General features: G+C 36.3%; 1 protein-coding gene across 2 annotated transcripts in view; it reads left to right on the forward strand.

Annotated features, from left to right (window-relative positions):
* Positions 1-17,823, forward strand: part of DACH2 (dachshund family transcription factor 2) — a 423,481-nt gene that overhangs the window by 317,974 nt on the left and 87,684 nt on the right. For both annotated transcript variants that reach the window (XM_063431857.1, XM_063431858.1), the window contains exons 6-7: positions 2,752-2,887; positions 3,614-3,688. In XM_063431857.1, the coding sequence (XP_063287927.1) occupies positions 2,752-2,887; positions 3,614-3,688 (211 nt within the window). The remainder of the gene's footprint in view (positions 1-2,751; positions 2,888-3,613; positions 3,689-17,823) is intronic.

Consider the following 17,823-nt stretch of genomic DNA (forward strand, 5'->3'; position numbering starts at 1 on the left):
CTTTTGCTGAGAATTTAATGAACTGTTACCATAATACGGCAGTCTTTCTAGCAAAAAATACGACTAGAAGGTCATATTATTACAAATATTTCAAATAGAGACCGCACAGATCTGTGTAATTTGAGCAAGGTCTGGAACGAAGGTTGTTTGGAAATCAATAATATTTTATTTGCTTGAATAACTTCCATTTAAAGATTGCATATATTGCCGTTTATGGCATTTCTGAGGGTTAATATGCTGTAATTTAGTTAGTTTAGTTCTGTTTGTGAAAACAGTTGGCAAACTCTCCCCGGTTGTTCATTGAAATGGCCGTTATACATAATGTGATAGAGAAAATTACGTTTTGCCGTGGCAAATATCCAGTTTTGAGTTGAAATTCTGAGCAGTTGCAGGAAGAGAGAAATATGTACCGCTGTGCAAGAGGGGAACAGCATTATGCAAATAGATTCTCATTTTATTCTAGTTTAGTAAATGAACATATGTAAAGAGTATGAAAAAGACATATGTGAGTAAACATTCGAAGATTCTGTTAACCTTTTTTTTTTCTTTTTTCATATGATGATTCATTTTCTTTACATCGCAGTCCAGTTCAATTCTGGCACAGCGAGAGCACACACTGCAAACGAGGAATCAAACTAAAAATATTGTTTAATTTCTTTTCTTCTCTGCTTTCTCTAAGGTGACTGCTTGGTGCAAAAGACAGAGCTTATATAATGATTAACAGGGACAGGGCCGGATTAACATAGGGGCTGATGGAGCTGCAGCTCCAGGCCCAGGCCGAGGCCCATGGAATAGGCCCATTTTTTTTTTTACACACTACTCTTAGGTTTTCCTCCTGACTGGTATTTTAAGGCACAGCCTGTATTTGAGGCTGCCTGGCTGTGCTGGTATTGCAGTATTACCGGCAATACAAATGCAAATATTTTTCTCAGTATAAACGGAGATTACTCTGCAATACCAGCACCGGCCAATAGGGGTCACTGTGTATGGAGAGAGGCAGGGATAGGAAGTGACAGCATATACCTCCCTGCCTCTCTTTACTCACTGATACACAGGGGAGCAGCTACACAGCACATAGAGTCCAGACAGCAGCTCCCAGCCTTCAGAGACAGACTACAGCTCAGGGAAGTGAGGGATAAGGGGAAAGGCATCAGGGAGACATGGGGACACTGAGACACTAGAGGACATTGGGAGACGTGGGGACACTGAGACACATGGAGACACTGAGACACTAGGGGACGCTGTGAGACATAGGTAGAATTTTAGGGCCAAATTTTTCTTGCTCAGTAATTTGTTCCGTTCAGCTATTTTGACCTCTAAATTGTTATTTCATTCATGTAATTTCCCCACAATTGCTGTTTTAGCACATCAGCTACCTTTATTAGAAATTGCATATTACTGTGAGATTATTGAGAATATAGCACATTTCTCGAGGACATGGCAGAAGTGCACTGCTTGCTCGAGATTGGTTATGAAAAATACTATTTCGATTAGGTAATTTGATGGTCAAGGGGTTGTAATTTGAACATATTTTTTTTTTTTTTTGCATTTAAACATCTTAACATTATAACATTATATATGATAATCTAACCCAGGGGCATACTTAAGTTATTTAGCAAGCATACTGGAATTGTGTCATTCCCCTTTCCAGATTTGTAACATGTTTTGTAAGTAACTCCACCCCTTTTAGTGCATCTCTCTGCACCCCCCTCACCCATTTGTGTGTGTATTCTGACCTCACCATATGTTTCTACTCCGTACCACATCGTGTGTATCTTATGTGCTCTTACTGCATTGTTTGTCTCTTAACTTACACTTACATGCCTCTTGGCGGGACGCTCACGATTTACAGGTCCTGTCCTGCCATCAAACCTCAGTCCCCTTGTGTCCAGCTTTTTACTGGGGTATTGACCCCAACAAACATGGCAAAAGTGTATCAATAGATTTACTTGTGCAATGATTAGGGCACTAGGACCCAGTAGAGAGCACTGAAACAACACTCCCTGCAGAGTCTGCCCTCAGTGGGCTGGCTTACATGATGGATACGCAGCATGACGTGCTATGCCATTAACTCAGGTGGACCCTCTCCTTTCTGGACAGGCCCACCCCTTTAGGGCAGAGCCAGTGACTTATTCATGTAATTGACTTGCCCCCTCCAACCAGTGTCCCAATTCTCAGGATGCTGGAGTTGAGAGGTTTGCATTTACCTCTGTGTATATTTCAATCACATCCATTTCTCTCATACTCCATACTGTTCTGAGCTCCTTGTTAGACCAGGCACAGGGACATGAAGATCTTCTACCATAGTCCTGCATGGTCATACTACAAAGAGTGGGATGGTGTACTCTTTGAACCCTCTTTTACCAAGGCCTGACTACCCACCCCCATCTCTAAGTATGCTATTGATTCGACTTCTTTTGGTAGTGAATTCTATGATTCTTAATAACAAGAGCAGTACATATATGAAATCCACTACTTATTGTGTGTTAATCCATGGGGGAAAGTTTATATTGGCTTTGAGTATGTTTATTTAACATGACTATATACTCCTGTATTCATATATAATGCTGTAGAATGAAGCTTGTAGCTCTTCTTGAGTATATGTGCATCTGGTTCATATTTACAAGCCCATTATAGTGACAATTTTGTAGCACAGCATAAAAGTTGTTTGTGTCTGTACATCTGTTGATCCAGTTATATATAAAATATTTCTGAATGGTAATCAAAAATGTCTCCTGTTCTTTAATATAGGAAAGAATTCAGGATAGTCCCTCACCTGCCCCATCCATAGAAGAAAACCAGAGGCCCGGAAGCCAAGGATCCTCACATCAAAGCAGTAGTGTATCTAGTTCACCGTCCCAGCTTGACAACATACCCGACCGAGTTGGTTAGTACACATCATCACTTTATCACCCTATCAAACTAAAACCGAAATGTAGTAGTTATGACTCTGTTAATGTAAATGAATATTTAAACAAACAAACAAACAAACAAGTCTAAATTGGAACATTGTGCAACCTGTGGAAAAATAACCAAGATCATACTGGGGGTTATGTATAAAGAGGGTGAGTAGAATGAATGGAATAACATCTATCACTCTATTCCTATATTCCTCTGGTAAAGAATTGAGATTCTTGCAAGGGAATAATTACTGCAACAACAATGCATTGCTGCACATGTAAAAATAAACACTTTAGGTGTGCATTTTTGCCAAATAACAGGCGCTAGGGTTAAGGAGACAAGCAGGAACATCTGCTTTGGAAGGTTCTCCTGCTCTTCATCTGTCAATCAGTCCTCTCCATATACACTATGCATTGGTATAGTGAACTGTGATGATGATTGATTGACAGGTGGGAGGGGCAGCAATAGGGAGAGATATTTTATTTTTTATTTTTGTTTATTTTCAAATAAATACAATTATTCCAGAAAAAAAGTTATAGATTACATTGTATGCATATTGATCATGTGTTATATGTATCCATTTACCAATTTAAACTTTACCATCTTAAACTGAAACACCTTGATGTAACACAATTTCAGAAATACATGTTGTGTTCGTTTGAATGATGCAACGTAATGACTTTACTTATATTGTGTTTTATGTTATACTTAGCTATGCTACCCAATTCTGGAGATGGAGAAATTACTGAACAGGATACCAGTATAAAAAAGATATCAAAAGACAAAGGTAAGAAAACCTGTTCACACTGCATTAATATTGCTATCAATATTGTATTTTGATATATATTGTGAATCTAGGTAGTGATATGCTATATTATGATGCTCTTAAAGGGGCGTTAGAATTTACATCACTAATTTGGAGACAAGCCAGATTGTGGCTCCCATGTGGACCCAGGTATGTTTTGAACTATTTGGTTAATGCTAACCCAATGGTTGGCGCCAGGGTACTGGGTTTAGTGCGACCACAATGAATTTCGGCTTTTGTCCCTCCATGTCGTGTTTGTTCCCTGATGTCCTGCATATCAGGGACCTGTCTTGCATCAGTGCAGCATGCAGATACACTTGTGCTGTGCTTAGTGACGCATGATCTTCTGTGCGTGGAACTAGCCTGACCAGCTATCAGTCAACTCTACATTAACACATTGTTCTTCCACATATATAGAACAGCACTTACCCCCAAATTTTCACAGTAGCCAGGACTCGCCACTGACCAGTAAAATGTGCAAACCAAAAAGCAATACTTCACTACCAGCAGCACCAGCAGGCCTCACACTTGGGGCCACCCACTGAGCAACACTGATCAGTGGTCCGGTTGGACGCTGCAGCCCTTTAACAGATTAGCACTTCCTGTCAGTTAACAAAGAGAGCCGCACAGGGTTGGAGGAGACACAAACAGGAGGGGGAGAGGAATGAAAGAGGTTGCACTAGTCTCAGACTCCCATCAGCCTCCGCCAGCAGCCGGATCCACTGGTCCCTAGGGAAGTCATCATCTTACAGAACAGAAGGGTGGCAAAAATATGAAAATTATAACTTATATGGGTGTGTGCTAGTGTGCATGTGTATCTGTGTGTTAGTGTATGTATGTTTGCGTATGTGTGTATCTGTATTTGTGTGTATCTGCCGTTGTGTGTCTATGTATGTGTGTGTGCATCTTTGTTTGGGGGTGTATTTATCTGTGTTCGTGAGTCAGTGTGTATGTGTATCTGTGTTTGTGTGGCAGTGTGTGTATCTGTGTGTCCAGCAAAGTATGTATATACGTGCCTATATCTGAGCATTTAAACACCAACACTACACACAATATAAATGCCAGTACTAAATACAAATACACCAATGCAATAAAATGGCAACACCACACACAAACACAATCCTGCATAGAAACACCAACGTTACATACAAATACACCCACTGTAATCAAATGGCAACACTATATACAGTTACACCCCTGCATTCAAACACCAAAGCTGCGTGCAAACACAAACTACATTAAAATGCCAACACTAAGTACAAATACACTCCTACATTCACACACACCTATATGCTTGCATTCAAACACAAAGGCACTGCTCACAAATACAAATGTGAAAGGATAGGTAAATGGTAGTTGAGGATGTACCTTTTGGCCGCACTTGCCCTAAAAATTGCTTGTACCTGGGCCCTCTCTATATTAGTTCTGCCCCTATTCAACACGTCCTTAATACTTCAAAGATACTTTATTAACCCCTTGAGACCGCAGGACGTTCTATGCCGTCCTTATTTAGATGGCTCTAAAATCCGCAGGGCGGCATAGAACGTCCTGCGATCTTATGTACTTACCTGGTCGCCGGCGATCCCACGCCGGCGATCGCGGTATGGGGGACTTACCTGGGAGCCCAGGGAGTCCCCCTCCGTCCTCTTCGGCCCCCCAGGGCCATGTGAGGACCCCGCGATCACATGAACGGCATAGCCGTCCATGTCAATGCCAGCAGGGGGAGTGCCTGTAATGACAGGTACTCCCCCTGCTGTCTGAAAAAAAAAATAAAAGATGTTAAATCAGTGTAAAAATAACATTATATATACTTAGATCATATATATTTATTATATATATGATCTAAGTATATATATACACATATACACATAAATATACATACACTGTCTACGTGTATTTTAATATTAATATATACATAATTATATATATATATTAATATCAAAATACACGTACAATGATATTGATTAAATATATATATATATATATATATATAATTTTTATTATATATATATCTATATATAATAAAAAATAAATAAATATATAAATACGTTAAAAAATAAAATAAAAATAATAATACAAAATAAATAGATAAAAAATATATAAACATGCGTAATTTTGTTCTAACTGTATTTTAAAATTAATATATATATATTGATATCAAAATACATGTAGAACGAAATAATATATATATCTATATACATAAGTATATACGTATATATCACTAAATATATACCTATATATAAATAAAAATAATAAAAAACATTATATACATATATATACACACATATATATATAATAATTCTACGCATATATTTATGTAATAATTTTACATAATTAGGTCATTTTATTAATTACAATTAGCGGGACCTGCCTGACAAGCCATGCTGAAACTATAGGGAATTTAATTTGCTAGCACTATATTTAACCCTGTAACTTTCCAAGACACCATAAAACCTGTACATGGGGGGTACTGTTTTACTCGGAAGACTTCGCTGAACACAAATATTAGTGTTTCAAAACAGTAAAATATATTACAACGAGTCAAATATAAGGTTTGCGTTTCAGTTTTTATATAGGGTATGTTCGTTTTTTTTAGTAGCCACTTAGTCACAAACACTGGCCAAAATTTGCGTTCAAATTAGTTTTTTGCATTTTTTGCATTTTCAAATATTAACACTAACTTTGGCCAGTGTTTGTGACCAAGTGGCTACTAAAAAAGACTGGACATACTCCATTTGCAATACCTTGGGTTGTCTACTTTTGCAAATGGTATGCCATCATGGGGCTAATTCTTATTTCTGGGCTACCATATGGTCTCAAAGGCAACGTAACCAATCTGGCGAATTTCAATGTGAAAAAAATGAAATATGTAACATGCTATATTTGACCCTGTAACTTCCCAAAACACCATAAAACCTGTACATAGGGGGTACTGTTTTACACATGAGACATCGCTGAATACAAATATGTGTATGTTACTGCAGTAAAAGCAAACAGTATTATGACATTCACAGTTAGAATGTCACGTAGAACTAAAAAATTTAAAAAAAAAATCTTATTTTCTCCCATTTTTTTAATATTTTTTTCATATTAAATTATGTTCCATACCTAAATATTTGATGTTAAACAAAAGCCCTGTTTCCCCTGAATAAAATGATATATAATAAGTGTGGGTGCATTTAATATGAAAGAGGTGAATTATGGTTGGACAGACATGTAGCGCAAATGCCAGGTTTTGTTTACGTTTTTTTTGGATCACAACTTGTACATTTGGCTGCGGTCTTAAGGGGTTAAAGTGCATAGCATTCTTTGCTCACATTATAATCTTCAATAAAGGGTCTTTGAAGAATTAAGGATGTGCTGTAGTATTGCTTTTTGGTTTCTACATTAACACATGTCAGACTGACTTTCTAATTTACTGAGTGCTACTGCTCTTTGTTACCACCCCCTTCTGGGCTGCCAATCTACCTGTCCTTTCTGGCCTTTTCCACCAAACTCTGAATGTTATTGAATTGAAAGTGTAGAATTTTCCTACTCCGATATGGTCACAAATTGGCCATTTCAGCCAATCATTTGCAATTTGGTCTCAATTCATTAGAATTCTATGTTAGTAAATAAGCTTATATGTGTTTAATTAAATGCACGTAGAATTTCTAAACAGTAAGCAGTAGAGCCATAGGATATGGTGCTATAGCATACATTTAAACAGTAAGCAGTAACACAGTGATTAAACTTCAGGGAAATGAATCAAACTGTGAGATAGATTAGAACAGATGTGGATGTGGAAGCATAATGGATTTTGGAATAGAACATAGTTCTAACAATTGATGAGTGATTGTATGTTTTGTAATATGTCTCATATACCAACTTTGAAAGAAAAAACACAACATTTACTTTTTAGCATTATATATGTTTATTAACACAATATTTGATGCAATTGAGTAATATTACATTTTTCTTTTAGCAACATTTAAACAATGATCTTTGCAAATAATCATATTTAAAAAATGCTAATTTTATTAAACAATTTTAAGGAAAAGGTTTAGAAATCTGTATTATAAATGATAAATCGTGTTGCGCTGCAGTCTTTTTTCAGCAAATTAACAGCATGAAAATATGAAAGTAAATATGTATAATATTCTCAGCATGTCATCCTGCAATACATATAATTTTCGAAGAAAGCCAGAATTAATTGAAATAAAATTGGCCTGTTGCTGCTATGAAATTGAATATTAATTCCCTAAAGATGTGGAATTAGAAGACCTTAATGGAATTGTGCAATCTCTTTAGGTTTATCATTCCTTTTTTTTTTAAGGGGGGAGAGTTTAACCTTTATCATATATTAATGCATCTATAAAGAGGTTTATTTCTTGCCTGTAAACGAATCTTTAAAGGGTTTTGGAAATTTAGCAAATAGGAAAAACTAATGTTGAACATCACAAATATTTTGCAAGCATTTATGAATTGGAGACTTTATAGATAATGAAAAAAAAATAATATACGGTACTTGATATTATATTAAAACAAATTATATTAAAACGATATAGGAGAGATATGGATTTATTCACTAATCACTAAAAATGAGTTGTGTTTTGCTTTTGACATATCTATATGTTGCTAATAAGAAATTGACACTGTATTTTTTTAACTGTAAAAATATTCAGAAATGTAGACAAAAATAGTTGATTTAAAAAAAACACATCTAAAATCATGAGTAACCTACATTTTGTAATTCGGTTTTCAATTTAATACATTTGTCTATTTATTGATGAATCACATTACAATTTGTGTAGGGGGTCATTTAGTACATAGTTAAGCGAATTGTCCTCAATTCAAAATAATCTTTCAGTTCTTTGTTAAGTAATTAAAAACTCAAATTGAGAAATGTTAAGTTATTTTTGTAAAATCTATGATAATTTTGACTTATTTTTGGTAATCTTTCTTTTTAATTACAATGAGTCCTTATATAGTGAATAAACTCAAAGTTATGTAGTTATGTTAAGTAAAATCTCTTAACCATAACCATCTAGTCTAGCAACTGGAGTGATTGGTTCTTGGTTTGGGATGCAGACCTGCATGGTGTTTGTCCCTCCTCCCCTTCCTTCAGGGACCATTTGGGAGCTGTACAGCATTTCTTCACGGTCTACCCACTGGTATCACACCCTCTGCCAAGACATTTCCTGACACCACCTATACAACAAATATTGCTTGTTAAATAAAAGAAATAAGTGCAGGGAAACGGAAAGCCATAACTACACAATGGTGGTGAAATGCAGTCAAATTCAGACACTAAAATAAAAGGCATCCCAAAGTATCCTGCTTGCTGTGGCTATAATATGCACATATATAAGGACATTTCATCTATTAAACATTTAGGTATTTGCACAAAATATATTCAGCCATGGTGATACTGTCAGAACGAGCTCGTACTTCTCTTCACAATGGAAAATTACCTGGCTACTAGACCTCAAACCAACAAGATTACCTGGGTACCAGACCTCAAACCAACCCTTAACTCAAGAATGGCATTTCAATATACAAACTTTGAATACAGTGATGCAGTTTAAGGGACCTTCTGTTATGTAGTTTGTTTGTCTGTCTGTCTGCCTGCCTGTCTGTCTGTCTTTCAGAGTGCATGCACCTAACCTGGGGAGGGGGGAGGAATAAGGGTAGTGAGGGTTGGAGGCAGCATTTAATTATATAATACCTCAGATACCTTTCTTAAAATGAACAAGTGTAACCTTTCTAGCCTCTTCTTTATTAAGTTCTCCATTTAAATACATTTTGCGTGTTTTTCACTTTGATAGTATCCTTCTTGAAAACCAGTGCCCAAAATTGCATCCTATAATATTATTTGTTGTAATGTGCAATTTGGCTGAATAGGGTACTGTACGTTAATTTTCCAATCCAAATATTGCCCTAACCTTGCGTAATATATTGCCTTGGCTAACATATTCCTTAAATGTCACAGCATTGAAGTGAAATTTTGCTATATAAATCGATATTACATTCTGCTTATTTTGAAGTACTGTCAATACTAACCTTGGGACTGCAAATGTTTCTGACTTATGTTTACCGTGATAGCTAGATAGCTACGTTTTATGGGAAATTGAGTTTGAAAACATCTGAATTGCCAAGGTTAGACTTCAGTGACATAGGGTATTTATTCATTCTAAGGGATTATGTTGATGAGATGATTGCCACTTCTTTAATATTACATTTATATCACGGGGAACATTTGATAAGTTCCTGAAAATAACCTTTTAAAGATCACTGCACAACCTTGGTAATGGCTGGAATTAATGGACACATTATAGCACCGACACTGTTATTTTATAAGTAAAATCTCATTCATAAATTATACAATCATTGAAATGAATACTCAAGAGGACCTCTGCCCACCCCTTGAAGTTTTTGAAAAACTTATAAAAGAAAATGTGTATGGAGTGAAAGCATCACTATTTATTAAGTATGACAAGTAAGCAGTTTATACAACTGTGGCAAACATATGTTTTCACATCTGTTTTGAATAATATCATCATGATTTTAAAAATGATTTATTGCTCCTCACATCATAAATCGCCTGCTTTGCTGTTACTTACAAATTTACATCCAGTAAGACCTCATTGAAAGCATGTTTCTAAGACGTCGAGTTTGTTGGAAACATGTGAAATGCAAGATTATGGATTGGCAAAGTTAAATATTATAACCTGGATGAAGTTTACCTAATATATTAACCCCAACAGACAACGCTGAGTTCATTCGTTTGTGTTATTTTACACGTTGGGGCTTATTCATTGATTATCAAAATGTGATGCATTAAAAACCAAAATGCAGTTAGGCAAAACAATAGCAAAGCTGCAACTAGATTAATTTCAAATTCATACATTAATTATGTTATTTGTAGGACATTTCATTAAAGTGAGAATTCAAACTGAATTCAAAGTGAATTTCAAAATTAAGGCAAAATAGCTGAAATGGAAAAACAGCTGACTTAATTTAGAAATTTTCATTTTAGTAATTGCAAAGAACAAAGCCACACAAGGTAGACATTATCTGTAAACCCCCACCCCCCAAAAAAATAAAATAAAATTATTATAGCAAGTGATAAAATGAATTGTGCACTATGAATCACTTTAAAGGGAATCTATAGTGCCTGGAAAACAAACTTGTTTTCCTGGCACTGTAGCTTCCCCCTTCTGTCAAGGCCCACCCCTGTTAAAAATCCCTTATGTCACTTACCTGGGTTCAGCGTTGATGTCCCTCGGTGCTGACTCAGCTCCGCCCACGCTCCTCCCCCGCTGATGTCCATCAGCGGGGGGGAGACCTAATGCGCATGCGCGGCAATGGCCATGTCGCATTAAGATCTCCCCATAGGAAATATTTAATGCATAGCGTGAGGATGTCCAGCGTCGGTTAGACGACCAAATGTCGCTTATCCAACCGGAAGTCCCTCTAGTGGCTGTCTGGTAAACGGCCACACAAGGAGAACTTAACCCTGCAAGGTAATTATTGCAGTTTATAAAAACTGCAATAAGTACATGCTCATGGTTAAGGGTGATGGGAGTTGGCACCCAGACCACTTCAATGGGCTGAAGTGGTCTGGGTGCCTACAGTGTCCCTTTAAGTAGCAGCACCCAAATCAGTGCATTAGCTCAAAACACTAAAAATGCAATCTAAAATAGCCATATGAGGTGTGCTGTGCCTTTCATTCAAATACATTATAAATGTGATCCACGGCTCCGATCAGGGAATGCTCAGTGTTGGAATCTGGCTCCTGAACTCTTGGAGTTGCTGGCCGTACTTCCTGGGATGGTCTGAGACGCCCTGATGTATGTTCATAAGCAATGACTGTTTGTAGTTCAATCGCAGGGGCAGAGTTTAGCACCTCTCCATCTTTACTCATTTTATTAGTTGCACTAGTTGTCTGAAAATTATTAAGTAAAACTGTGAACATGTGTTTATTTCTCCCCCACTTATTAATATTTTATTCATACTTTTAGTGTTTTGTTACGTATGTGCCTTAGAAAGTGTTGAGCAAATTACAGTAGAATGAATACATAGCAAAAGTATCAGAAGGCCTTGTTCACGACTGCACAGAATCTCACAAAAGCCTCAGTCACTAAGAGATTAATTTACTAAACTCGAGGACAAAGTCTACAGAACATGTCTTTTTCCAAACAGATAACTATTACTGGTTGAACAACAGGCAAACATTCTGTGCTGAGCCATCTTTATCATAGAAATCCGAATGACCTTCATTTATTCGTAGTGTGAGGTTCCTGCATCGGCCAGGTGCAACATTATTTGGCAGGATGGTGCGTTCTATGCTTCAAACTGTGAAAAATTAACACATTATCTATTTCTCATACACTACAATTTTCGTTTTCAGCCTGTAGACTTCCCTTCACCTTTGAATTAATCATAGCTGAAAAGAATTAGGTTGTTTAAGGGAAATAAGACTAAAACAGGTGCAGAACACCTGAGACAGTAGCAGGAATATGTGTGATTTTGGGATTCGGTCCTCTGGGGAGACCACTTTAGATTTTTTTTTTTTGATTTTTTTTTCACATATTCTGTAAAATGTAAAAAGAACCAGATGGAATTTAAAATAGGAAGCTAATAATCTAAGGGCATTGAATCATATTTTTGTATTATCTAAAATGCAAAGCTAATTAAAACAAGTTAAAAATTAGTTTTAAGACAACTGTAATCTATTATCTAATTCTGTTTGCTGCAATAAATGTATTTTTAAAAATGTATTACTAACGGCTTTTTTTCGTCCACTGAGATACAAGTGGGCAGTAAGATGAATTATTATGCTGAGAGACTAATTGCACTCCACAAAAACTGACTGTATTGATGCAATCTGGAGTAGTTGAATGAAAAACACGAGTATTCTGCTTTAGCGTGATACGTTTGTCCTAGTGTATCAATCACAACCTACCCTAATAATTCGTATCATGTGAATTAGAGATATAAACAACTGTTAGGGATACAAAAAAAAAATCTATATTTTTTTCACCATCTGTTTAGATTTGGTTGTCTTTATATATCTGAGTACAAGGGGATGATACAAACAGTCATGCAAATGAAACAAATGTTGATTGAAGACGGTATTAACCCCATAAAACCAATGATGGAATTAATGACAAACTAGCCTTTAACCCCTTAAGGACACATGACATGTGTGACATGTCATGATTCCCTTTTATTCCAGAAGTTTGATCCTTAAGGGGTTAAACATCCTGTTGTGGAATACAAAAGCGAATGGATGGTGCTTATTTGTGTAAAAAAATAAAAATAAAATAGGACAATTTAACAGATGTAGCAGCCTTATGTAGTGCAAAGACCAGATAAAACATCCGCTATTTCAATACATGTAAAATTAAGGAGCCCTATGCTATATATGTGAGTAAAACTAATATATAAATTGATTTATACATTTATTTAAATAGCAAAAAAAAAAAAAGAATTTAAAAAGTGCAAATAACTGTGTATACAAATAAAACCATTTAGTTTACAAGTGCAGAAATTCGATTGGTGATAGTGATCACTCTGATAAATTGACTTCCAGACAAATGCTTAATAGAAGATCGCAGTAGGAAATGCTTATTGGAGAAAAAGACAAAAGAAAAGCAACATAGTGTGAAGCTGTTTAAAACTATAAAAGCAAGGATGGCACTCACAGACAGGGAGCAGTTATGTACTGATCAGAACAATGCTGCTCCTCAATTAATTAGATCCACATGGACAATTGTATACGAAATAGCCTTATTTCAAACAGGTAAAACCAGGACTGCCAACAATTCGCCCTTAAATTCAGTGTACAGTTTGCCTCTGAATTCAGCATACAGTTTCAGTGAATGTCTCCGAATTCAGCATACAGTTCGGTGAATGCCCTCGAATTCAGCATATAGTTCGGTGAATGCCTCCGAATTCAGCATACAGTTCGGTGAATGTCTCCGAATTCAGTATACAGTTCGGTGAATGTCTCCGAATTCAGCATACAGTTCGATGAATGTCTCCGAATTCAGCATACAGTTCAGTGAATGTCTCAGAATTTAGCATACACTTCGGTGAATGTCTCTGAATTTAGCATACAGTTCAGTGAATGTCTCCGAATTAAGCATACAGTTCGATGAATGTCTCCGAATTCAGCATACAGTTCAGTGAATGTCTCAGAATTTAGCATACACTTCGGTGAATGTCTCTGAATTTAGCATACAGTTCAGTGAATGTCTCCGAATTCAGCATACAGTTCGGTGAATGTCTCTGAATTTAGCATACAGTTCGGTGAATGTCTCTGAATTCAGCATACAGTTCGGTGAATGTCTGTGAATTCAGCATACAGTTCGGTGAATGTCTCTGAATTCAGCATACAGTTCGGTGAATGTCTCCGAATTCAGCATACAGTTCGGTGAATGTCTCAGAATTCAGCATACAGTTCGGTGAATGTCTCAGAATTCAGCATACAGTTCGGTGAATGTCTCTGAATTCAGCATACAGTTCGGTGAATGTCTCTGAATTCAGCATACAGTTCGGTGAATGTCTGTGAATTCAGCATACAGTTCGGTGAATGTCTCTAAATTCAGCATACAGTTCGGTGAATGTCTCTGAATTCAGCATACAGTTCGGTGAATGTCTCTGAATTCAGCATACAGTTTGGCAAATGCCTTCGAATTGACAGAGAACTAGGACAGCTGCAAAATTCACCTCTGATTTACCTGATGAATGGGGAACCAACTAGCAGCATTTCTTTAAGGGTGCGAGAATAAAGAAGCGATGATTAATTTTGCTGTGGATTCGGCTCTCTCAGATCGCTAAAACTCCAGTATCAAGGTGAAATGAAAATCCCCAATGACTATAATAATAAATAGACCCACATACATTGGCATTGTCAGATATCGCTGTTGTGTGCACAACTGGACAACTACTCTGCCCACAAAGTAGCCCCAGCAACCCAGCGCTCATATTCAGTAGAATGATAGGCTCCCCGACTGAGCAAATAATTTATCATAGTCATACTGAGCCCTGGTTTAGAACTCACATACAGGCTTAAAAATTCACTAAACTTAAATATTTGTGCTCTGTGAGTACACTTAAACATGCACTTTCCTCAGTCCTCACAACTCTGTTTGACAACACTGGGCTGTTGGGTAATTGGGAGTAGTGAAGACAAATCTTGGCACATGACACCACCGGGCACTTAGTAGGTCTGATTGACTGGGCTGTAAAGAGCTACAAATGCTTAATGTATATTCAGGCTAAAGGGAGGCATATAAACGTAGCATATACACCTATCAATATAAATACAGGACATATATACAAGATACATTGTAATATAGCCAGGAAGCTTACAGTCTAAAGATAGTAACTGGAAGTTGAGACAAGAGATAGCAGGGGAGTCTGATCGTGATGTCCAAAGCTTAGGATATATGCACATACTGCTAGCTTGTAAGGAATGTCAGTAATGAGTATTGACTTCAGATATAAGCTCGCTGAGCAGGGCCCTCCACCTCTCTGTTCCCGTACGTCCAGTTGTCTGGTTACAATTACATGTCTGTTAGCCCACCCATTGTACAGCGCTACGGAATCTCAAATACAGTACCTTCTGTATACGGCAGAAAAAATTTGGCAAAACCCACGATTTTTACATTTATTTGCGAACTTCGATCAGTTATATATTTTATTTAAAATATATCTATATTTAATTGTAAAACAGCCATATTATATAAATAATAACATTTGTGTTTGGCCAATGGAAAGATTACTGAATATTGACAACGGATCGCTATTCACGTGCAATTTTATTGGACATTTTGTATATCAGGATGCAGTTCACTCATGACATTAGCATCAGTTTTCATATCCAACAATTCAGATGACATTTTACCGTTTGTGTGTTCTGTAACATACAGATTTTTTGGGGGATTGCTAGCTCAGACCTGGTCACAAAAACGAAGATTGGAGTCCATAAATAAATTAAAAAAAAAATATTGGTTTAATTCACACTATTTTGGTTTTATCATTAGTAGATCTGCAATATGTTTGCTTTCTATCTGCAATTCATCAGTTAATCATGGTATATTTAGTTGCTATTACAGCCTATTAGATGCCTTTACTGATGCTAACGCTCTCTCCCAGATCCAACATGGTTTTAAACTCTTAGTGACTCATATCCAAATGTTACCCCATTGCCAAGTTTGATGTGAAAGTACATAGGAAAATCTGCATATTTCCAACTTTAGTTTATGTAAAAAAAAAAAAATACAAAATAGGTAATAAAGCAAAAAATAACAGCGCATATAAACCAGCAAATATTAAAACTGTATGGCAATCTCCTCACCAGCTAGAGGTAACCTTGTCAGTAACACAGTTTGACTGTGTACCCAATCCCTAGAGTCCACTCACAGTAAGGTATAAACAAGAAGAATGAAAAGGTAGCAGCATCTGGCTATAATCTGTGTTCCCTTTTAAAAGTTACTAAATGATCTGCAGAAAACTGATTATAAAGGAGTGCGTAGTGATTTTCGATAGTTGTGGGCAACATTGCATGGCTTTGAGATAAGAATTTAACAAACGTGTAAAATAGATGTAAAACGTTTAACTTTTCAAAAAAAAAGGCATAAGATTAACATTTTCTGTATCGTGTGCCAAGAACTGTTCATTTCAACTGCGAGTGTTTGGCTTCATTTCAATAGCGATAAATAATGATGTTTGCCGGGAAAACAATTATCCTAAAAATAATTTAAAAGGACTGGATGCCTTTTTGTTTGCTTATAAAGACCACATTCAATTTATTGAAAGAACATTACATATGGGCAGGGAGAGACCCTCCTTGCATCTACCAGCCAGTTCTCAAACATTCAAACTTATTGATGTACACAAAGAGCTATCGTGTGTTTTCGTTTGAAGTCTGATTTTTGTGACACAGAGCTTTCAATTTGTTTTTAACTGCCTTGACATCTGCTATAGCTGATTTGAAACTTTTTAATACTTTCTTTTTCATGATAGTTCGATCCTCCCCATTAAAGAGAAATGTTTAATTTTATGTGTGGCAGCTAACTAATTAGCAGAAAAATTCATCTCACTATTGGTTGTAAGACAGTAGGGGAAACTGCCAACTTCCGCCTCAATTTTATTTTGCCAAGGGTATCATGATCTCCATTCCCGTCCAACTGACTCGCAATATCACAGCGAGTTTAAGAAAAATATTCTGTACTTTGTGTCTCAGTGAAGCAGTGATCCCTCTATTGTAACCTCATAAATAGACAATGATGTATGGGGTCATTATAAACAAAGCTATGGTAAAGGGATCACTAGTTCACTAAAAAAAATTGGTCGCTATCATAGGTTTTATTTTTGTATTGATAAATCAACATCATATTCCACGTAGCAGTGCAGTCATTCCATTGAAAAGAATATTTGTTTGAAAAATAGTGCTCGCAACATTTCACTTTTTTTTTTTGTATTTGATATTTATATTGTTTTATCAGCTATATAGTAACAAAAAAAACAATTAGTACATGTACATATAGTAATTATAGGATAACATTTGCAATAGTGACTAGTTAGAGGTACCGGGGCATAAAGGATCGAAAATCAGTCAAAAGTTATATATTTAAGAGGTCAGACTTAGGTACATAGTCACTAAGTACATTAGTTAAACATAAGGAAACATAATGTAAGATAGGAATAACAAATATACAATATAAGAGATAAGAAACAGTATAAGTATAAGGAAACTGTCCCAGTGGGGTTTGTGCTCTCATAGGGATACGTTTCCTGAATCGCACACATTGTAGAATTTAAATTAGTTTAGAGAGACATAAATAATAATCTATATATTTATCTAATCACCATACACTTTTAATCTGTAAACACTGATTCTATCACACACAAAAATAACGTGAACTTCGGTGTAAAGAATACACAAGCAACGTATACCATTAATGGAAGCGAGTTAGAGATAATAACACACGAAAAGGACTTGGGAATTGTTATAGACAACAAACTATGCAACAATGTGCAATGTCAATCAGCAGTGGCCAAGGCCAGTAAGGTATTGTCATGCATGAAAAAGGGCATTAATTCTCTGGATGAGATTATCATTT

Source organism: Pelobates fuscus, chromosome 9, assembly GCF_036172605.1.
Source record: "Pelobates fuscus isolate aPelFus1 chromosome 9, aPelFus1.pri, whole genome shotgun sequence".
NCBI classification, from domain to species: Eukaryota; Metazoa; Chordata; class Amphibia; order Anura; family Pelobatidae; genus Pelobates; species Pelobates fuscus.